The following is a 24,438-nucleotide window of genomic DNA, read 5'->3' on the forward strand; positions in this document are numbered from 1 at the left end:
GTGCCTTATTCCGTCACACTCCCGTCCTTACCTCGAACAACAAGGAGCTCCTCCTACAATTGTCGAAGATGGGTTTCTTATTACAGATAAATGGCACGAAGGTCAAGTACACACCGACGGAACAAGGGCTTGTTCCGTCACTGTATAATTGACGTTCCCGCTATTTATTTTAATATGCATATCCAACTAGCAGACCTTAATATTATAGTATAGGTTTCTTAGTAATGTGCTTCTGAAATTATCTGTAAATTTCAAAGACGGATTTAGTCTGCATGCCTGCTTCCCATATTTCCCTTTCAATTTCTTTAGTACTCTCTTCTTAACCTTTATTTTTTCACCCCCCCCCTCCCTCCTACTGCCGATATTTTATTTTTATTTTTTTATTTATTCATTTGAGAATAATGCCGCCCAACTTTTGAGGGCCAAGGCATGATAGACAACATCAAAAAGCATCAATGCGTTAAATGAACAAACAACAATTAACAAGTAGCATAGTCATTGGTCGCAGAAAAAACTGCATAAACTGCTCTCGCAAATAAAGCGGTAGAAGCAATCGCCGTCCCACTTGGTGGCAACTCGTTCCACTCACAAAGAGAACGAGGAAAACAGGAGGATTTAAAAACATATTTTCTACATCGGAACTCAAGGTGCGAATTCTCGTGCTTCTGCCTTGTATCACGGCTCGCGTTATTCTGCAAATAATCATCAGAATTTAAAGCAGCTTTATTACGCATTATATTATGCAAAAATTTCAAACGCTTTACTTTCCTACGACATGATAATATAGACACGCCGGAGGCGGTATACAACGGTGACACGTCTGAATCTTTGCCGTATGACTTGTAAATAAACCTACGCGAGTTTTTAAGGCCTTCCAATTGGTCAATGAGCGGTTGCGAGTGCGGGTCCCATACAACGTCAGCATATTGCAGCAAAGGACGAATCAGCGATTTATAGGCCGTCAGCATTGTCTCAGGAGTACAGTGACACAGTTTCCTACGTAGCGGCCACAATTTACCTTACGCTTTTGTGACAATCTGCTCAATATGACTAGCCCAGCTTACGTTGGGTGCGATATTAACACCCAGATACTTGTATTCATAAACACTTCTAAGACATTTTAATGAATAGAATAAGAAAGGAAGATAGGCACGTTCTTCAGTGTAACTGACATCTGCACCCATTTTTTTGACATTCAGATCCATTAGCCATTTTTGACACCACAACGAAATCATTTGAATACTCACCTCTAAGCATTTTTGGTTAGATACACACGGTATATTTTAAAACAGTACACAATCATCAGCAAAAAAAAAACGGCACAGAATCGAGGGCTTATCAACTCGCAGTCATTGATAAAAAACAAAAAGAGCAACGGTCCGAGTACCGAGGCCTGGGGCAACCCAGAAAGAATAGGTAACATTATTGGTTCAGCATTGCCTACACACACAAACTGTTTACGATTCGTAAAGTATGAGTCTATCTTCCTCAGTAGTCGATCATTGCCCAACATTTGCTTCAATTTATGCAGTAACTTGCGATGCGAGACCCTATCCAATATGCAATTTAAGTTCTATAGTACAATTCCTACATTTTGTCTAGACGGTTCTCATCTGTAAATAGCTAAGAACTCTTTGTGCTGTCGTTCTGCATCTGTTTCTTTCAGCCTATCCTTAAATACTATGTTACTCCTAGGTTCTTTGCCCTCGAAAGAGGACCAACCCGTATCGCCCTGTTCACCTTGGTTCGGTGTTTTACCATGTGCTCTCGAGACAATCTACCTACTCCACGTTGCTTTATTTTTAGCCTTGTCTGGACGTCCAGTTTTAAGCACAAAGCTGCATTTGAACAAGTTATGCTTGAAGCCATAACTCTTTTCCAGATATCCCTCACTGCGTCATACCTATTATAGCTCCACATTTCTCTATTTTTCATTACAGCTGCATTTCTCTTGCTCTGAACAGTTACATATTTTGCATGTTCATTGAGGTTCTCTGTGCTCTCGTTAGTTTATACTCGTAGAAAGTTCTACTTGTCGAGATGTTCGACGTCTAACCCTTTTATTTTTGGCTCTGCGATTCCGTCATCATTGAACACCATGACCGCTGATTTGTCACTACTGTATTCCAAGCCTAACCTGTGGACCTCTGCGCCACATATATTCACTGCCGAATGAAGCTCTATGTTGCTATAGGCCATTACCACTATATCATCAGCACACAGCATAATGACTGTTTGATATTTTGTCCTTTCTTTCGTAAAAAAGGTTAAAACCAAGAGTGTTGTTTTAAACTTCTCTAATTCTTGGAGATAGCACATGAACAACAATGGCGACAAAGGGCATCCCTGTCTAAGACCTCGTTTTCTGTCTATTGTCTTTGTTCTTTTTCCTTCCCATATTATTAACACCTTGTGGTCTTGGTAAATACCACTTAAAATTTTCAATATTCCGTCGTCCACATCTAATCTCCCCATTATGTTCGACAAATTGTTTTCAATGACATTCTCATAAGCCCCTTTTATATCTAAAAAAGCTAAACAGAACGGTCTATCTTCATTTTCTGCTACCTTGATACGCTGGTTTAATGACTGCTGATGTTACTGTTATGGGACGATAGGTACTTACATCAGCTTTGTCCCCCTTTCCCTGGTATATTAAACTCATTCCCCTTAGCCTTTATTGTTTCGGGACAGTTCCCTTTATGATAATGCTACTTACTGCTTTTTTAACGCTTCCTTAGATTTGGGTCCTGATTGCTTTATCAACTTCATTGGTATACAATCTGCACCTGTTGATGGACCGTTAGAATTCTCCGTTCTGCTCTTTCCATTTCTTTCTGTCCGATAGCTTCAACATTAGTTCTTGAACTATCCTCCACTGCTGAGGCCCCTCCTATGTATCCTTGCTGCATGAATTCTGTCATTACTGTTTCTATATATTACATTGCCTCATCTCCTTCAAATTGATTACCCTAAGGCATGAGAATATGTTTATCCTCTGAATTTGTTTTATGAATTAATAAGTTCAAGTGAATTCAAAGCTTCCTGATTACCTTTCTACCTTTTTTTATTTACTTTAGACAGCCACGGCGACTCCAGCCCTCTGAGTCTTTTTCATTATTCAAGCAGGATGCCTCCCGTCTATTTTCATGACTCTATCCCAGTTTTCGTTTGCCTCACTTTCTGGTTCCCCATTACATTCGGAACATCTGTGCTCTCTAAAAGCTTGTTGGCGTTTCTCTATTGCCCTCTTTACGCCATCATCCGACCAGCTCTTCAGTTTGCGTCTTCGTTTTCTCCTCCTTTTATTGCATATTTTAGACAGCTCTTGTTCAAATTGCTTAGTTAGCGTTATGTAACTCAAATCCGTTAGAGTGACTCCAGAGATTATATTTTCTATTTGCTTAAGAACTATTTCCAACTGCTTTTTTGTGTAAAATGATTGATCTGATAATTTGTCTTGCTCCGTCCCTGCGTTTCCTTCCCTAGTAATGATCAGCTTAATTCGTTTGTGACCACTACTTAGGCTTTTTGAACCCTATTCATCTATTTTTATTGTCTATAGCCTACTGTACATTATATTTGAAGAGAGTACATAATCTACCGTAGAATGTGAATTACCCGTTCGCCATGTTAAAAGCCCGTTGCACTTCTTACCTGTATTGCATAAATATAAGCCATGTCTTTCGTACATCTCCAAGTACCATGATTCCTGCTAAAAAATGCAAAAAGAGTTTTCTTTACACAAACGCCTAGGGGGTGTTTGTCTGAATATGAATCTCTTAAATATGTGTACCTATCCAGGTCCTCTAGATGAACACTTATGTCCCTTGGGATAAATACTTCGTTATGTTCTCCAAGTTCAGTGGTTCTCAACCACTGATGTTTCGCGGACTCCTTGTGGATCGGCGGAGGTGATGGAAAACCCTCCGTTCGTGGTGAAAGGAAGGGTAACGTGTAGGTTAATTATGATAGTAATTTAATGAATGGATATAACTAAGGTCTAGTGTGAAGTAGACTTCTCTCACTGACTTACACAAAAAAAATTTAACCGAAAATTCGAACGTTTCCTCTCAATCTAAAAAAAAAAGTTTTATTGCCGCCTTGATTGGTGAGGCAGGGCTTCGCGGACCTTTATTTGAGAATCACTGTCCTAGTTCAATAATATATTTTGACGTAAATTATATCATTTTTACTGTTCTCCTCTTTAGCATCTACTCATTTCCATAAGTACAAAAATCACCTGCTAAAGCCCCTTTTAGCCATAAAATATCCGTGCATTCTTCTCTGGCTCTATGCCAATTTGCATTTCTTTTTAATGCTCCAATCCCGCCTTTTCTTCTGCTGTCCTCCGCTCTATAGCATTGCTCCCCATGATAATCTCGATTGCCAGAGGGTTGTTCCGCATCTCTAAGATGCGTTTCAACAACCCATATACCACCAAATTCTCTTGTCTTAGTTGTTCTTAAGTATGCTATATGTGATCTATCTTTGCACCCAAGTTCCTTGCTTTTACTTTTTACACATTCTATCTAGCTTACTCTGGCTTTTGTCCTAGTACAACTTCATCTACACCGGCTCACTCAAGGTTCCGGGACCCCCAAACAATTACGGCGTAAGATCCAATCCTACCGCTGCCGTGCTACTTGAGGCTCCACTGAAGTAGATGCCTCATGCAAAAGGGTCTCAGCGAGACTTATTCACCACCCTGTTTATTATTATTACGCCGTATTCAAGTCGTCGGCTCATCCCCCTAATGACCCGGTTAGCTTCCATTACCCGTTTTTGTTTTGTCTAAGAAGACTGTCCCCTGACCTCTGGGATAGTGCATATTTACATATGCAACCTTTTAAAGACCTCCTTCAGCTTACGTACCCAAATCTCTCTGTGTCTGCCGAAGTGCTGGCTCCCTCTTTTCAACACGTCATTGAGTCCCGCATGTGCTACTACTAGATTCTCTCTTTCCATGTGACCCCAGAGCTCTTCCTTAGCTTTGGTCATAGCGTCATGGGGCACTTTCCTGACTGGGCGACTCCGTTTACCCTCCCGTCCTCTTTCAGACTGGTGAGCAGATCCTCCTTAACCCTTGCTATGTTCGAGTCTCCTACCACCCGTATCCTCGTAGCATCGAACTGCCTGACTTCACCCTCTTTCCCTCGCTCTCTTTCTTGCGGCTGACTCCCTCAAACTATCTGTGCTACCTCACTTGCTTTGTGGCTCCCGGTTTACCACCGTCTCCTTTGCTGTCCAGCTGAAAACCTGCGCCACTACGGCACTGTACGGTCGAGGAGCCTCTCCCGTACCGCTGAATTCCACTTGTTTACTAACTCTTTCTTTCCTTGAAACTGCCCATACCCGCTACGTTCGCTGTCGCCCCTCTTCCCACTGCTGCATTCCTGCCTCTCACTCCCTCTTACGCTGCCCCATCTAAGCCTTTAACGTTTCCCCCTTCCTGAGCTCCTCCACCTGAATCTCAAGGTCAGCCCGCTTCTCACGCTCCTCATTAAACTCGCTTCCCATGCTCTCCACCTTGTCCTCGCACTTCCCTTTACGCTGCTCTAACCCAGCATTTCATATTTCCTTCTTCTTGACCTCCTCCACCAGCCTCTCAAGCTCCACCCGCTTCTCCCGCTCCTCACTGAGCTCGCGTACCAAGAGCTCTAACTTTACTCCCCATTCACTGACGAGCTCCTGAAACTCTACCTTGAGTTCCTCCGTCTTAATTAGCATCTGAACCAAAGTCACCAGGACCACCTGCTTTTCTCACTCTACTTTAGGCTCCCGCTTTACCTCCTCAACCCAAGCTGCGCACTCCCATTCTTTCAGCTTAAATCCTTACCCTACCCTCTTGCAGATTCGGCAAACCAAGCGACCCTCCCCCGCCTTCGCTAAGGTCCTAAAATCTGTCTCATCTAGATGCACCCACCGCATGCACTTACTTCACGACACTAGGTCCTCACACCCTTTGTAGCTCTTCCAACGTCGAACCACAGCACCTATCTACCTCCAACCAAGTTAAGCATACAAAACGCAACAAAAGAATTGCCCGAAAGTAAAACAAGGTCAAAGCCCTACGCCAGCGTTTGTTGCTAGTGGACTCCCAGCGCCTTAAACTAACTTAGCGGTTTTTAAAATTTGTACGGACTACTTCATGCACGCAAGAAGAAAAGAAAATTCCGCCATAAATCAAACCAAAGCCCTACTCTAGCCTTACTTGCTAGTGGCCTCCCGGCAGCCTAAAGTAGCCTAACTTCCTATCATAGCACTTCCTAAATCTATGCAAACTACTCCATGCACGCTAGAACCAAATTCACAAGGAAAACACTAAATGCACTTAGCTTAGCACGCCTTCGGAAAATAAGTCCGCTCCACTCCAAAGCCCCAAACAGAACCGCCGCAGTGAACGCCATCTGTCGTCGGCAATCCTCCTTTGGCTTCACTGCTTTGAGGAATGCGTTTGTTGTTCAAATGTTCAACAATTCTTCACCATGTTCGCCGTTAGCGCTCTGTGTCAGTACAGTTTTCCTGTCCGTGTCTTTTTGCGCTGTATTATCCTTTTAAAATGCAGCACCAACTAGCTCAACTTACCCCAGTGCTACAATTCATTTCTTTTGCCTTGAAATCTTTTCATTGTTCACCATGTTCGCCCTCAGTGCTCTGTGTGTGTACATCTTCCCTGTCCGTGTCTTTTTGCGCTGTTTATACCCTTTTAAAATGCAACACTAAGTAGGCTAACTCACCACTGTGCTACAATTCCTCCCTAGTCGTGAATCGTCTTCGAGGTGGCGGCGTAGATTGCCCAGAAAAGGTTTCTATTTTGTTCATTTTTTTCTTCAGAGCAAGGTCAGTTCATTTTCTATTTTTTTTTTCACTGTAAGTTTTTATTACCTGCTTACACCTCTGTAGTAAATTTCAGCGCGGTACGCTCAGAAATCAATTTTTGCAGGCAGTCTAAGTGCCTTACAAGCGTTTCGTTACATGCTGCAGTAATGTTGACCACTTAGAAGACAAGGTCTGCGCATTACGTCTTCCTTAGTGGACCCCATCCCAAGCGGCAAACACGCTCCACGAGAGTCGCAGAGAAGCGGCAGATGTCTTGGTGAAGCCGCGTCCTACCGTCGGGCTCGTTTTAAGACATTGCGAGGCCCGTATACCCACTTGTGATGACGTTTGCAGGGCCTTGTCCTCTAGCTGCTTTTTGCTCGGGACGTTCAAACGCCAACGCTGCAGACCTTCTGTTTTCACAGTTCCAATTTTTTCTCAAAAACGGTAATAAATTGTGTCCGATTTAAACCCCGCGCTACAAGTGAAACGCGTTGAAATTCATAACGTAAAACGTCGTTCAACACAACTAAAAAAACAATGTCCTGCTCCAAATGGAACGTGAATACTGTCATTGACATGTTCACCTTTCCGGCGACTAATAAGGAGTTGGAAACGCAGGAACTCCGGTGAGCCGCGGCAGTGTCACGGCTCCTGCAAGAGTTGTCAAGACTTTGGATGCCGCACACTGTATTCAGGTAAGCGGGCGTTTGCACTGCAGGGCAAAACGTTGCAAGTGAAACCAGGCGCTGCAGTCACAACATGGTCTGTCCCGGGTGTTCTTCGAACCTAAGGTCGACGTCGAACAGATTGGACCGGTTTAGCGAATCTTGGAACTTTTCGAAAAGTTCACCATTATTCTACTTATAGACAGTCTTCTCAGACGTTTACACAAACATTTTGAATTCTGGAAAGCAAATAATTCTAAAGTAGCTTGTCTTTTCGGTCGCTGCCAATGTTTAAACAATATAAGAGCAGCTATATTGTGAGATGGTTTAATGTAATTTGTGCAGTGCCACAAGGATTATCGTATTGAGGGTGTGGCAGTCGTTGCCGGGTCCAAATTCCAGCATGGCCATTCTTCTGACATTTTCTCTTTCCGACCCTATTGTTCTTCCTCGCATCAAATACTTTGTTAGAGGGAATACAGTACACTCCGCTCATTTCCATTAGGCATTAGACAGCGCAATGCAATCATCGAAGCTTCCCATCGTGTCTTGGCTGCTTCAGCCTCTCCGACGTAAAGCACACGACACGAGTGTAACCAGGTGATGAATCGGTCCTTTTTCTGACCGTCAGGTGCTCTGGCGACTGTCACATTACCAAATACCTAAGTGTTTAACTGCCCACAAAAGCACAAATGTAAAGCGTGATTACGGTAAATCAAGCTCATCCATACCCTTACAATAATTAATGTAATTGGCAGCTTCAAAGCTGCATCATGTAATTTCGAAAACCCGCTTCAGTATGCTACTACTACACCCGCTTAGCGGGTAGGTCACAACTTGTTTGTGCTACTAACAGACGTCGCGCCCAGTTCAAAGTTGGTAGAACCGGATGAGACATTAAGCGAATGCGGCGTGTATGTTCCTGGTAATTTAATAAAAAGTAATTTTAAGGTTTCTTTTACATTAAAAGAAGAAACAGGACGTCACAACTGAACAGCGCGCACAACAAACACGCGCTCGATATCGAAAACGCTAACCCGAGAGATGAATTTGGTTACCAGCCTAACAGAAAGAAAAAAAACACGATGCTGCGACACATCCAGTCATTCGAAAGGCCCAGATCCAGTCTGTGTCGAGCCTATTGTTGACTTATAGGCGACAGCGCAAGAATTGGCTCACACACTCAAACCACATGCACATTTTTTTTTTTTTGTGTGCGAGTCTGTGAGACAACCTTTGCGCTGCTACCTTTAAGTGATGAATAGCTTAATCGCCTAAGCCTCCATCCTAAGGAGCCCATTGTGTTAGTGAGGAGTTGCCTGTATTCCTTTAGTGATGTATTTGCTCGCTGCACCCTCGGGGGAAAGAGTGCTGGCCAACCGGCAGACAATGGATTGCTAGTTATTGTGGTTGGGATGATAGTAGCGCCTCATATAGGTTATATACACGACGTCAGTCGCTCTCGAGTGAACGGTCACGGCGTGGTGGTACTGGGACGACTTCGCAGTTTGTTGAAGAATTGCGGCCGATAATTCGCTACGGGTCAAACAAATGTGTACATAAGCTTGCTTGACCTGCTTCCTACTTGACCGGAGTGTGGTTAAAATCAAAATCTCGTCACCAATCATCTACGAGACATTGGGGTGAGCCACTGCACGAAAGATTTGGTGCTGTTGTGATCTAAGGGTATCGTAGCGGGCGATTTGACGGGCCTCCGCAGCTCAGAGGCTGATATCAGAAGCGCTTTGGGAAGGGGTGAGTATAAATAACACAATTGTGGGGGGTCCAAGGTTTTCAGTGAGTCACTGGCGGAAAAGAAAAATTTTGCGAAAATCGTGTAGTAGCCTGGCGTGCGGCGTTGTCCACGTAAGTGATGAATGAGAATATGGAGTTCCAATCGCTGTGACTTTGTGTCCCATCATAGAAAGCATGGTAGTAAAAGTGTGATTTAGCCGCTGCGTTATTCCATTAGGTTGAGGATGGTAGGCCCTTGTTACCCTGCAAGGGGTGCTAGCCAGCCGAAAAACCTCGTCAAGAACCTTATAGACAAACGGGCTGCCGCAGTCGCTTATAGCGATCTGTGGAGCACCAGGGGGCAAAACCATACAGTGAAGAGAGAAGTCGGTCACTTCTCGTGCAGTGGCGACCGGCACAGCTTCTGTGTGCTTAACGGATCAAGTAGTCAACAGCTGCAATTGTCTAAAGCTATTTGGTTGTGGATGTAAGGAAAGGTCCCATGAACTCTATACCAATTGCGTGAATAGGGCAATCGGGTGGCCAAATAGGCGATAGGGGATCGAATAGGCTGGTCGTGGGGGTATTGATTATTTGGCAGAGACGACATGCATCAACGTATCTATTAATTGTTCGGTGTATCCCATTCCACAAAAAGGAATCCCGATGTTTAGAGTACGTCCTTTCAGTCTCTACTTTCGTAGGAGGTGAAAGCTTTCATCGAGAAATAGTATAGTTCACATACAATTTGTTTTTTTAATTTAAAAACGCAATCCGCAGTAAACAAAAAAGCGGACATTGCATTTCTGTTTAATCAGTACCATGTTCTTTTTGATATTATATTGTTTACTGAGACCTGGTATAACGATGACTGGCATGTTTTTCGCTTACTCTAACATGATACAAACGTTTTAAACCGCATTTCAAAGCGCGGTGGAGGATTCGCATTTTTGAGTAAAATGGATATCGATTCTGAACTACTAAGCCACTATTCTCTTCTCACAAAAAATGTAGAATTGTCGTGCTTACTTAGCAACTGAAATATTTCGCTGCCTTCGATCACCCACCGGATGGTAGCATATCCTCCTTCTTTCCATTGTTTAAGTCTTTCTTCGAGTTTACACATACAAATCAATACAAATTAATTTGTGGGAGCGACTTTAACATTGATATGTCTTCTGGAAGGTCTTTCGAAAGGGAATGGAGAACCTAGTTAGCATGTATGAATGCGTCGTTATAATTGTTCTTCCCACAAGAATTACCTTACAGTGCAAAACTAATTTACATTTGTTTATGACTAATTTGCTTACAGATCGAGTGAACACTGGAATTATAAGTTCTGAACTGAGTGACTATCTTCCCACTTTTGTGTATTAAGCTTAATATATCTTGAATGCTAATAAAATTCCAACCTGCGGTTTTCCAAAATATAGATAAAAATAGCCTATATACTTTTAGACGGGACATTGCAGCTATTATACGTGATACGGTGCTTACGCAGGAAACTTGATGATGCCTAGCACTTATTTTTATAGGAATTTCTCAAGCTGTAAAGAACATCACTTTCCACATAAAGTCATAAAACATATCAACAAAGATTCGTAAACAAAGGGTAAATTCCAGTTTGATAAAAAGATATGTAAGAAAATGTAAGCATTTCTAAAACCCAAGACGGAGGCTACAAGGAGGGTACGAGGTGTCTTGTGTTCGTCCCCTCTTTGCAGCCTCCGTCTTGGGTTTTAGAAATGTTTACCCTTAACCAGCTCGCCTGCCTTATTGCCTAATCTTCAAGAAAATGTACTTTATAAACATTTTGTTAAGACGAGCGACCCAGATATTCTAAAGGAATATGTTTTACCAGAACAGCTTGACCAAAGTGCTAATGAATGCCAAAAAATGTTACTATTGCTCCCTTTTTTGTCGGCGAATAGTTACATTTACATAATATGGAAACCTTTCTGTTTGATGATTAAGGAGCTCCTGCATTGAATAACAGTATGGAGGTGGATGTTTAACCGGCCGAGGTTTGGCAAATCTATTCAATGAATATTGCTGCAACCAACGTCGGATAAACCTCTGTTGGCGTTAGACGAACAGGGAGTAGAAGCAGAAAAGAAAAGAAGTCTGCTAAGATGCCCCGGCACGTGGGTACGGGAAAAACGGGGAAAGAAAAAGAAGAACGACAACGATGAACGTGTACGATTGGATGTTTTGGCCTTGCAAGCTTTCAATTGTCGATGTATTTTTCTCAGCGGTGTAAATAGTAACGTGTTGCTCGTTGTGTGGAGATGGAAGGATTACTGTGATGACCCGCAACGACTTCAACAAAAATTTGGTGCCGAAACCCGGGAGTGACATCGCTGCGGATACTTCGAAGCTGGAACGTGAGTGACTCCTCACGTACAATGGAAGTCCTCAAAAAAAAAGCACAAGGCCATCCGGTCACAGGTAGCTCGACTGATGAACGACGCGGAAGGGTCGCTAAGGGCCCCAGGGCCGAACGTAGCTGAGCTAGAGATGCTCATCAAGCGTCTGAAACTAGCTCAGGGCCAACTCAACAACGTCGACTCCGCCATCAAACCGCTTGTTTCGGAACAAGACGGAGATGCGGAATTCGCGCAAGTCGTTGAGTACGCAGACAAGATCGTCATATACTCAACAGAGCTGAAGAGTCAGTTAAGGCGTTCCACAGGATCGAGGCATTCCGCCAGTGACAGTCAGTTGAACGAAAACGAAGAAAGACTGGCAGCATCAACATCAAGAAAGGTCAGACTTCCAAAGCTTGAACTGATCAAGTTCAACGGACAGCTGAAAAACTGGCTGCCTTTCCGGAACCAGCTTGATACCGCCATCCACCGGAACCCTGACTATGCGACAAGTTTAACTACTTAAAGGCGGCACTAACAGGGGATGGAGCGGCAGTCATCGATGGACTTCAGCCCACAGCAGAGTGCTATGCAGACGTCATCGATCTCCTACAGCGGCGGTTCGGGAATCATGAAGCGCTAATCCAGGATCACATGGAGAGCCTCATGGACACACAACGTGTTCCACTTCAGCGCAACGTCAGAATCCTGCGGGGATTGTATGATACGATGTGATACGCTACAAACTTTATTTTTCACCACAAATACAAGTGGTGAATGGGAGGCCGGAGAGAGGTGCAGAAATGCAGCTTGAGGAGGCTTTGGGCCCCCCATTCAGCAGCTACGACGGAGTACATATAATACAGTAGTCAAAAAAGAGAAAATCAAACGAACAAATTGAATATTTGGCTGTTTGACAATTGCACAATATCTATGTTTTTAACAAAATATTCGTTCAGAACAGACAGTAAAACATAACTTTTTTTTTGTTTTCCATAGTTTGTCCTACATTTCGGAATTTGCTAGGGCTGGTGATTTCTCGATGAATAAAAATCGTTTTTTTCTTTTAAACCAGACAGTTGAAGAATTACATTTGAGCGTCCTAATGCCGCATATTTATACGCCATCGTTAAACGATAGTTATAGATTTGGTGTATATTGATAATCTTGTATGATTTGAACAGTGAATGCGTATGACGTATGTAAAAAACGTTACCTATTATTCTTAGCACTTTTTTTCAATAGGTGTATTATATGTAAGTTTGAGAAAGTCGTATTAACCCCCAAATAAAGGTGCACTAACATAAATGAGAATATTTCACAGCATGTCTTCGGAAAAAAATTACTCCGAGAGTATTTACGCCATTTACAAATTGAACGTTTGAAGACCCGAAATTAAGAGTATAAAATATGATATTCTTCAAGCTCGCATCCGCGGTCTTAAGGCACTGGGCGTGAGCGAAGAATCCTACTGTTCAATGCTTTACTAGTGCTCCTTCGAGCGCTCCCAAGAGAAATGAGCATCGAATACCACCGAAAGATGCTGCATTGGGAAGTCGAGAGTGCCACCGCTAGTAGATCGGGACCAGCGTCACAAACAGGTTTGGAACCTACCACAAATCGCACACATCTGAGAGCACTTCGGACTCTCCTCGAGTTTCTGCACATCGAGGTGGAGAGCCAGGAAAAAGCATATAAAGAACGGCCAGAGGACGTTGGTGGTAAATCGACGCTTCATTTCACAAAGCGCGAGGCGAAGAAGTCTACAAATCCCGACAAGCCACGAACCTCTACCGCTACGTCTCTGCATGGTGTTGTGAAAAGCCTCGAATGTTTCTTCTGTGACTCTAAAAAGCATGGAACACCTGACTGCAACTCAAGGATAACGCTAGCTGAGAAGAAGCACAGGCTACAGAACGCCCAGAGATGCTTTCGGTGCACGAAAGTCGGGCACACGGCAAGGATATGTCGAGGTACACCCTGCAGCAACAAGTGCCGAGTCAAACATACATCCAGCATTTAAAGGTAAACATTTGACAGAGATCTGTCTGGTTGGGAGTAATTAATATTAAAAAATTCGAACACCAACCAAGCCCTTCTGTAGGGACCCAACGTTTCAAGGCCAATTCGGCCTCTTCTTCAGGGGCGACTACGGCTATGGCCGTTGAGGAGCAGTGTCCTTTTCTTTTTCTTCTACGGCGTGTGTCTGGCTCTGGTCTTCTTCTTCTAGGGCTCTGCCTTTTTCAATAATGTGACGAAGCCCATTCACATAGGCGGATGGTAAAGCCCCTAGAGATCTGTTGATGTTCTGTGGCGTTGTTTGAATGTGCCATGATTCTAGGAACAGTCTTTTTCGAGGATTTGTCTCAACGTCAACGATGCATGCGTTGTCGAAGTCAATGCGATGGTCCTTGACGTCGCAGTGCTCAGCGACCGCGCTACGCTCGTGATCGAACTTGCGCACGTCGTTTTTATGTTGACGGATTCTCTCTCTAAAGTTTGTTTCGCCGATGTATGAGGCCGCGCAAACTTCGCACGGAATCTTATATACAACGCCTTGGGCCCTTTCTTTAGCAGGGCGATCTTTTGGGCGTGGCATGAGTCGTCCAAGGGTAGACACAGGTTTGTGCGCTAGTTGGATACCCTCCGTCGCAAGCACACAGTTAAGTGCGAATTTCCGCCCAACCTCCCGCGTCAGTGTTCCCTACATCAACGGAACAAGCGAGGCACTGGCACGTGTGCTTGCGAAAGAGGGTATCCAACTAGCGCACAAACTTGTGTCTACCCTTGAACGACTCATGCCACGCCCAAAAGATCGCCCTGCTAAAGAAAGGGCCCAAGGCGTTGTACATAAGATTCCGTGCGAAGTTTGCGCGGCCTCATACATCGGCGAAACGAAGAACTTTAGAGAGAGAATCCGTCAATATAAAAACGACGTGCGCAAGTTCGATCACGAGCGTAGCGCGGTCGCTGAGCACTGCGACGTCAAGGACTAACGCATTGACTTCGACAACGCATGCATCGTTGACGTTGAGAGAAATCCTCGAAAAAGACTGTTCCTAGAATCATGGCACATTCAAACAACGCCACAGAACATCAACAGATCTCTAGGGGCTTTATCATCCGCCTATGTGAATGGGCTTCGTCACATTATTGAAAAAGGCAGAGCCGTAGAAGAAGAAGACCAGAGCCAGACACACGCCGTAGAAGAAAAAGAAAAGGACACTGCTCCTCAACGGCCATAGCCGTAGTCGCTCCTGAAGAAGAGGCCGAATTGGCCTTGAAACGTTGGGTCCCTACAGAAGGGCTTGGTTGGTGTTCGAATTTTTTAATATTAATTACTCCCAACCGGACAGATCTCTGTCAAAAGTTTACCTTTAAATCTTTACGCATTGACTTCGGAGAGGAGACAGCGCAGCTCGCCAAACGGTATGTGAATATTGCTCGGCGCATCTCTATTTTCAAGACTCACCTGGACTTTACGGTTGCCTGCCGGGACTCCCATGTGGTTCCCCAAAGCCTTCGCATTAAGCGCCTCGTTCATACGCCGGAAGGACACAAGATCCTCGAGCAGGCTGAGCGCCGTCTCATTAAAGCCCGCATCCACGAATGCCACGCCACTTTAAAGAAAAAGAAACTGGACCTTTTTTTCATTCGACGGCAGCTAGAATACAGCATTGCAGACGTATTCCCATCTCTACAGTCTTTCGCCGAAAGTGTCGCCTCCACTGCTGCTGGAAAACAGCAAGTATCTCAAGGCAAAAAGTTTTTGAGACTGCAAAACAGACAAACAACACAACGCAGCACCAACACCGCTAGTTTTGTCACGAACCTCTCGTCCAGGTTACTCTCCCCTTGTGAGATTAATGTATTAGTCAAGGGCCATGGGTTTAACATGACCACAACGAGGCCGCCTTTGCCAAAAATGGTCGCAGCCCTTGAAGACGGCATCGCGCACATGAATCCAAGCTCTCGCGAACGAACCCGACAAAAGATGATCGGCATCTTGTCTAAGATACCGCAACATCAGCAACACAACCTACCTAAAGAAGTAAAAGCACTTCGAGCGCTTCAAGAAGATGACAAGATTGTGCTCCTTCCAGCCGACAAGGGCAACTCGACTGTCGTCTTGGATTGTGATGACTACGAGAAAAAGGTTCACGATCTTCTTGATACTTTTGCTTATAAAAAGCTGCCAAAGGTCCCTACATCACAAGTCCAGGCAAGAATGAACAAAGTTCTAGCGGACATTTTCAAGAAGCACCCTGATTCAAGAAGCCTCCACCTGCGACTACTCTGTAGGAATGGATGCGCTCCGGGCTTGTATGGTCTTCCGAAGATTCACAAGCCTAGCGTTCCTCTTCGGCCTATTGTAGATTTTAGCACCTCGCCACTTCGTGCTCTTTACAGCTATCTTCATCGCACCTGTTCTCCTCTTGTGGGAAATACGACGACCTATGTGCGCAATTCCAGCGATTTCGTAGAGAAGGTTGCACTATTAAAGTTGAGCGCTGAGGACACCATGGTATCGTTCGACGTCATCTCGCTTTTTACAAGTGTTCCTGTTCCCCTGGCAGTCGCCACGGCTAGGAACGCTTTAAAAAAAGACAAAAACCTCAGCGACAGAACGAACCTGAGCGTGGATGAACTGTGCCGCCTCCTTGAGCTCTGCCTCGACAGTACATATTTCAGCTTTAGGGGGGAGTTCTTCAAGCAGACCAGTGGAACCGCGATGGGTGCTTCCATCTCCGTCACCACGGCAAACCTCTGCATGGAAGCTATTGAACAGAAGGCACTGCAGTCATTATCTACACCACCCAAGATTTTCTTGTGGTATGTAGATCTGCCTCCTGGCAAAATCTGAAGTGGACAAATTCCTGACGCATCTCAACACCATCGAGCCGGCCATCCAGTTCACTGTGGAGCGCGAAAAGGACGGCACCTTACCTTTCCTGGACGTGCTGGTAAAACGGCAAAAGGAACAGCTAAAATTCTCTGTATACCCAAAACCGACGCACACTGGACGCTGCCTCCAGTTTCAATCCAGCCACCCAGCCAATCATAAGGCGTCGGTGGTCAGGACACTCTTAACCAGGGCAAAGACCATCTGTTCATCAGAAGAGGACAAAAGAAAGGAGGAACAAACCGTCATTGCTGACCTTAAGAAAAACGGCTACACGAGCAGCTTCATCCATCGCGTTGCCCGCCGTGTAGGCCGAAATCAACGACACGTGCAGTAACAGTTAAGTGCGAATTTCCGCCCAACCTCCCGCATCAGTGTTCCCTACATCAATGGAACAAGCGAGGCACTGGCACGTGTGCTTGCGAAAGAGGGTATCCAACTAGCGCACCAACCTGTGTCTACCCTTGGACGACTCATGCCACGCCCAAAAGATCGCCCTGGTAAAGAAAGGGCCCAAGGCGTTGTATATAAGATTCCGTGCGAAGTTTGCGCGGCCTCATACATCGGCGAAACGAAGAACTTTAGAGAGAGAATCCGTCAACATAAAAACGACGTGCGCAAGTTCGATCACGAGCGTAGCGCGGTTGCTGAGCACTGCTACGTCAAGGACCATCGCGTTGACGTTGAGACAAATCCTCGAAAAAGACTGTTCCTAGAAACACGGCACATTCAAACAACGCCACAGAACATCAACAGATCTCTAGGGGCTTTACCATCCGCCTATATGAATGGGCTTCGTCACATTATTGAAAAAGGCAGAGCCGTAGAAGAAGAAGTCCAGAGCCAGACACACGCCGTAGAAGAAAAAGAAAAGGACACTGCTCCTCAACGGCCATAGCCGTAGTTGCCCTTGAAGAAGAGCCCGAATTGGCCTTGAAACGTTGGGTCCCTACAGAAGGGCTTGGTTGGTGTTCGAATTTTTTAACATTAATTACTCCCAACCAGACAGATCTCTGTCAAATGTTTACCTTTACATCTTTACGCATTGACTTCGGAGAGGATACAGCGCAGCTCGCCAAACGGTATGTGAATATTGCTCGGCGCATCTCTATTTTCAAGACTCACCTGGACTTTACGGTTGCCTGCCGGGACTCCCATGTGGTTCCCCAAAGCCTTCGCATTAAGCGCCTCGTTCATACGCCGGAAGGACACAAGATCCTCGAGCAGGCTGAGCGCCGTCCCATTAAAGCCCGCATCCACGAATGCCACGCCACTTTAAAGAAAAAGAAACTGGACCTTTCTTTCATTCGACGGCAGCTAGAATACAGCATTGCAGACGTATTCCCATCTCTAGAGTCTTTCGCCGAAAGTGTCGCCTCCACTGCTGCTGGAAAACAGCAAGTATTTCAAGGCAAAAAGTTTTCGAGACTGCAAAACAGACAAACAACACAACGCAGCACCAACACGGCTAGTTTTGTCACGAACCTCTCGTCCAGGTTACTCTCCCCTTGTGAGATTAATGTATTAGCCAAGGGCCATGGGTTTAACATGACCACAACGAGGCCGCCTTTTCCAAAAATGGTCGCAGCCCTTGAAGACGGCATCGCGCACATGAATCCAAGCTCTCGCGAACGAACCCGACAAAAGGTGATCGGCATCTTGTCTAAGATACCGCAACATCAGAAACACAACCTACCTAAAGAAGATGTAAAAGCACTTCGAGCGCTTCGAGAAGATGACAAGATTGTGCTCCTTCCAGCCGACAAGGGCAACTCGACTGTCGTCTTGGACCGTGATGACTACGAGAAAAAGGTTCACGATCTTCTTGATACTTCCGCTTATAAAAAACTGCCAAAGGACCCTACATCACAAGTCCAGGCAAGAATGAACAAAGTTCTAGCGGACATTTTCAAGAAGCACCCTGATTCAAGAAGCCTCCACCTGCGACTGCTCTGTAGGAATGGATGTGCTCCAGGCTTGTATGGTCTTCCGAAGATTCACAAGCCTAGCGTTCCTCTTCGGCCTATTGTAGATTTTACCACCTCGCCACTTCGTGCTCTTTCCAACTATCTTCATCGCACCTTTTCTCCTCTTGTGGGAAATACGACGACCTATGTGCGCAATTCCATAGATTTCGTAGAGAAGGTTGCACTATTAAAGTTGAGCGCTGAGGACACCATGGTATCGTTCGACGTCATCTCGCTTTTTACAAGTGTTCCTGTTCTCCTGGCAGTCGCCACGGCTAGGAACGCTTTAAAAAAAGACAAACACCTCAGCGACAGAACGAACCTCAGCGTGGATGAACTGTGCCGCCTCCGTGAGCTCTGCCTCGACAGTACATATTTCAGCTTTAGGGGGGAGTTCTTCAAGCACACCAGTGGAACCGCGATGGGTGCTTCCATCTCCGTCACCACGGGAAACCTCTGCATGGAAGCTATTGAACAGAAGGCACTGCAGTCATTATCTACACCACCCAAGATTTTCTTGCGGTATGTAGATGACTGCTTCTGCGTCCTGGCAAAATCTGAAGTGGACAAATTCCTGACGCATCTCAACACCGTCGAGCCGGCCATCTAGTTCACTGTGGAGCGCGAAAAGGACGGCACCTTACCTTTCCTGGACGTGCTGGTAAAACGGCAAAAGGAACAGCTAAAATTCTCTGTATACCGAAAACCGACGCACACTGGACGCTACCTCCAGTTTCAATCCAGCCACCCAGCCAATCATAAGGCGTCGGTGGTCAGAACATTCTTAACCAGGGCAAAGACCATCTGCTCATCAGAAGAGGACAAAAGAAAGGAGGAACAAACCGTCATTGCTGACCTTAAGAAAAACGGCTACACGAGCAGCTTCATCCATCGCGTTGCCCGCCGTGTAGGCCGAAATCAACGACACGTGCAGCAACAGTTAAGTGCGAATTTCCGCCCAACCTCCCGCATCAGTGTTCCCTACATCAACGGAACAAGCGATGCACTGGCACGTGTGCTTGCGAAAGAGGGTATCCAACTAGCGCACAAACCTGTGTCTACCCTTGGACAACTCATGCCACGCCCAAAATATTGCCCTGCTAAAGAAAGTGCCCAAGGCGTTGTATATAAGATTCCGTGCGGGGTTTGCGCGGCCTCATACATCGGCGAAACGGAGAACTTTAGAGAGAGAATCCGTCAACATAAAAACGACGTGCGCAAGTTCGATCACGATCGCAGCGCGGTCGCTGAGCATTGCGACGTCAAGGACCATCGCATTGACTTCGACAACGCATGCATCGTTGACGTTGAGACAAATCCTCGAAAAAGACTGTTCCTAGAATCATGGCACATTCAAACAACGCCACAGAACATCAACAGATCTCTAGGGGCTTTACCATCCGCCTATGTGAATGGGCTTCGTCACATTATTGAAAAAGGCAGAGCCGTAGAAGAAGAAGACCAGAGCCAGACACACGCCGTAGAAGAAAAAGAAAAGGACACTGCTCCTCAACGGCCATAGCCGTAGTCGCCCCTGAAGAAGACGCCGAATTGGCCTTGAAACGTTGGGTCCCTACAGAAGGGCTTGGTTGGTGCTCGAATTTTTTAATAGACATCCGGCATGTGCGACCCAGATTATACTCCGAGACGATCTGCCGACTGATCGAACGCAAAGCAAAAGAAAGACAAACCACCAGTTAGTCTGCATGTAAATGAGGAAAACAAGCCGACAGTACTCTTACAAACGCTTACCGCGTGGGTGGAAGGCAAAAACCGGAAAAAACGAGCTCGGATTCGTTTTGACAGTGGTAGCTAGCGCTCCTTCATCATGGAAGAGCTATCGGGTAGTCTCGGTTGCAAACTGCTCGGGACCGAGATCCTGACTGTCGGAGTGTTCGGAGGCAAGAATAGGGAACGAACGTACCGCAGAGTCCAAGTGATTCTGCGCAACCAACACAGTGGTAAGAAATACAAGATCCACGCCCTCGAGACACATTCCATCTCCGAGCAAGAACTCCCTAGCCCTGAGAAGGACGTTATTGGGAAAATGGAAGAACTTGGGCTTATTTCGGGTGACGACCTGAACGGACTGGACTGTGGCGGAGTAGCGATACTACTGGGATCGGAACGTTACTGGGAATGTATAACCAGAAGGATCCAACGACTGAGCAACAGCCTCACTGCAGTGGAAACCGCATTTGGCTGCGCAATACATGGATCCACACAGTTGACTTCCGATACTGTCAGCGGTTCCCAGGTGATAGTGCTCATATCTTATGTAAACGAACAAGAGCCACCAATCTTCAGGAGATGCTGGGAGCTTCAAAGTGTGGGAGTACTTGAAGAGGCGGACCGAGATCAGTCAGATAATGACATCATGCGACGCTTTGAAGCAAGCATGACCAAGACAAAGAAAAGAAAGTACGAGATTGGCCTCCCTTGGAAAACAGACGTGCACCTAGAAGGCAACCGAGGTACGGCATGGAAGCGCCTCGAAAGTCTACGAAGGAAGCTATGCAAAAAGCCAGACCTCATGCACAGGTATGACCAGGCTATCCCGTTGTACGCAGATAACGGGATGGCCGGGAAAGTTGAACGCATAAACGGTTCCAAAGGACGTGTTTATTATATGCCATACCAAGCTGTTCTACGAGAGGGTAGCAGCACGACAAAAAAATGAATGCCGTTTACAATTCCCTGTAACGCCGAATCAGAGCGCAGCTCTTGATGAGGAGGAGGGAATGGTACTGAGGGTTACGGTGTTCTCGGGGGAGGGGGGTCACGTGACCCCCCTGCTCTCCCCCCCCCCGAGGTCACGTGACCTTGGGGAGGGGTCACGTAACCTTGGGGGAGAAAGCAGGGGGGTCACGTGACCCCGACGGGAGTCACGTGACTACCCAGATCACGGGACCCCCCAGAGAAATCTTTCCGCTAGATTTAGCTTGAAAATTGTTCTGCTAGATTTAGCGGGCAAATTTTTCCGCTAGATTTAGCGGGGAAATTTTTACGCTAGATTTAGCAGGGAATTTTTCCCGCTAGAATAAGCGGGGAAATTTTTCCGCTAGATTTAGCGGGGAAAGTTTTCCGCTAAATTTAGTGGGGAAATTTTTCCGCTAGATTTAGCGGGGAGATTTTTCTGCTAGATTTAGCGGGGAAATTTTTTCGTTAAATTTAGCGGGAAAAATTTTCCCGCTAGATTTAGCGGGGAAATTGTTTCGTTAAATTTAGCGGGAAAAATCTAGCGGGAAAAATTTTCCCGCTAGATTTAGCGGGGAACTTTTCCCGCTAGATTAAGCGGGAAAATTTTTCCGCTAGATTTAGCGGGGAACTTTTGCCGCTAGATTGAGCGGGAAAATTTTTCCGCTAGATTTAGCGGGGACATTTTCCCGCTAGATTTACCGGGGAACTTTTCCTGCTAGATTTAGCGGGGAAATCCGCTAGATTTAGCGGGGAAATTTTTCCGCTATATTTAACGGAGAAATTTTCCCGCTAGATTTAGCGGGGAAATTTTTCCGCTAGATTTAGCGGGGAAATTTTTCCGCTAGATTTAGCGGGAAAATTTACCCATAATGCGCCGCGCGGTTACGCCGACGGCGACGGCGACGCCGACGCCACTCAAGCTGGAAACGGGCGCCTAAGAGCTGCGCTCTAAAATGAGGATCGTGTTCGACGCCTCTTCGCACGGGCCGAATTCGAGATCATTGAACGACAACCTTGAAGGCGGTCCGAACCTGAATCCATACCTGGTGGCCCTACTCCTGAGGTTTAGGCAACATCGGGTAGCACTAATTGCAGACGTCGAGAAAGCCTTCCTTCAGATCGGCGTACACCAGGACCGCGACGCCTTGCGGTTTCTCTGGTATGAAGAACCGCCTCACCCAGACCAACCTACCCCAGAAGTCAAGGTCTGGCGTATGACAGGGGTAACCTTCGGTACCACATGCAGTCCTTTCCTATTGGGAGCAACCTTACAACTCCATTACAAAGTTATGGAAAGCGAGCTCTCACAAACAGCAGAAAAGCTGGAAAAATCAATGTATGTTAACGACCTCTTGACCGGCACAGGAAGTGGCGGTCAAGAGGTCGTCAAAGTCGATGTTCTCTGCCTCGGCAGCAAACATCGAGCGTGCATTGTCGGTCCGAGCCAGTCACTACCACCGACTCGCCGGCACGCTTGTTTCTTCGCCTTTGGCATTTCTCCGGTTCGACCAGGGTGGCATCGGCGCTGACAACCTGCCAGCAATTGTCCGGGACGTCGCCGGGATAGTGCTCCGGAAAATTCTACCCACTGTTGATCGCCCCGCCTCGATTTTCATCACCGAGGTTGTCCAAGAAGAGGTTCAGCGAGCGTTCCAGCCAGAAGCTTTCGTCACGGTGGCAGCACCGGACGAGCCCTCTCTGACCTACGCCACACTAGCTCAGAGACCGGTGCCCGCTGCATGAGAGTATTCGATGCCACCTCGACGTGATCTACCAGCGCCGCAGACTCTCCGACGTCGGGAAGGGCAGCCGCAGGTCGTCCGCACCGAACAACCAACGATTAGGAAGACGATGTGTGGCGCACGACCGATCAACGGTCGCTGTGTTACAACTGCGGCGAGGCCGATCACCTCTAACGGAGATGCCCGTACCGAGAAATGGGCCTGCGAGGTTTTGCGTCGAGCGACCCGCGATCCCACCTAGGGGAGCGACCAAGGGAAATCAAGCAGTACCTCCGCCGACCCCTGTCCCCAGTGCTGACTCCACCCCGAGGTTCCTGCTCGCCTTCGCCTTGACGTGCGCTCTCACCCTTCCGCCCCTCTCGTTGGGACAACCTATTCCCCCTATCCCATCGGGAAAACTAAGTGCGGCAACGCCTGGAGGTGGCGTTGCCGAAGACGACCGCAGTAAAGACGCTCCAAGACCGCCGAAGCGCTCTCACTCTCTCGACGCCACGGGTCGCAACTACGCCCCCTTTAACGGTGCTCAACAACCTAAGCGTTGTTATCGACGGCCATGACGCATCGGCACTCGTGGACAACGGAGCAGACTACTCAGTCGTGAGTGGGAGGCCCTCTCGCCGCTTTTGAATAGTCACGATGCTCTGTGATGGACCTCAAATCCGAACCGCCGGAGGACACATCATTACACCAGTTGGGAGATGCACTGCTCGCGTCGAGATCAACGGTGAGACGTGTCCTGTGAAGTTCGTTGTGATGCAACACTGTGCGACGGACGTTATCCTTGGAATCAACTTCCTTTGCGAGTATGGCGCCGTCATCGACCTCGGGGCAAATCAGGTGACGCTGCGAAAGCCTGTTCTGCCGCCGGTGGAGACCAACACGACGTCAACCGCGATCCGAGTTATTGCCGACCATGTGAACCTGCCGCCGCGGTCGAGTGTTTTCGTACCGTCCTAACCGACGTAGCCGTCCGCAGTGAAGCTCTTCTGGAAGGCAGCGTCCAACTTCTCCTTCAAAAAGGAATTGGCGTCGCACGAGGCGTAACAGATCTCCAAGAAGGACGTACAACTGGTCTCGGGACAAACTTTCGAGAGGAGCAGCTGCACCTAACAAAGGGTACCACCGTGGGCCACGTCAAGGAGCTTCAGGCGCCAGCCGTGGTCACCGCAATCTCTGAGGAAACTTCGTCGTCACAGCAGAAGAGCACGTCGCCGCTACAGCTCCACATAGACCCCGAGCTCCAAGCTCCAAAGCGGCGGCAACTGGTTCATCTCCTTGCTGAATACAGTCACTGTTTTGGCACGTCGTCGAAAGTTCGCCAAACATCAATGGCGAAACATTGTATTGTTACCGACGGCGACGCGCTCCCTGTTCACCAATCGCCGTACCGAGCCTTCTTAATGGAAAGGAAGGCGATTCAAGATCAAGTGCAGGAAATGCTCGACGACGACATTATTCAACCCTCAAAAAGTCCGTGGGCGTCCCCAGTCGTTCTTGTAAAGAAGGACGGAACCCTGAGGTTCTGCGTGAACTATC

At 46.7% G+C, this 24,438-nt stretch overlaps 1 protein-coding gene across 1 annotated transcript in view; it reads left to right on the forward strand.

Moving 5' to 3' along the window:
* The window catches only part of LOC8031031 (putative phosphoenolpyruvate synthase), a 382,894-nt gene that overhangs the window by 325,888 nt on the left and 32,568 nt on the right, over positions 1–24,438 (forward strand). The window contains exon 39 of the mRNA XM_040212580.3: positions 7,444–7,520. Within this exon, the coding sequence (XP_040068514.2) occupies positions 7,444–7,520 (77 nt within the window). The remainder of the gene's footprint in view (positions 1–7,443; positions 7,521–24,438) is intronic.

Source organism: Ixodes scapularis, unplaced genomic scaffold, assembly GCF_016920785.2.
Source record: "Ixodes scapularis isolate PalLabHiFi unplaced genomic scaffold, ASM1692078v2 PGA_scaffold10__122_contigs__length_95168666, whole genome shotgun sequence".
Taxonomy (NCBI): Eukaryota; Metazoa; Arthropoda; class Arachnida; order Ixodida; family Ixodidae; genus Ixodes; species Ixodes scapularis.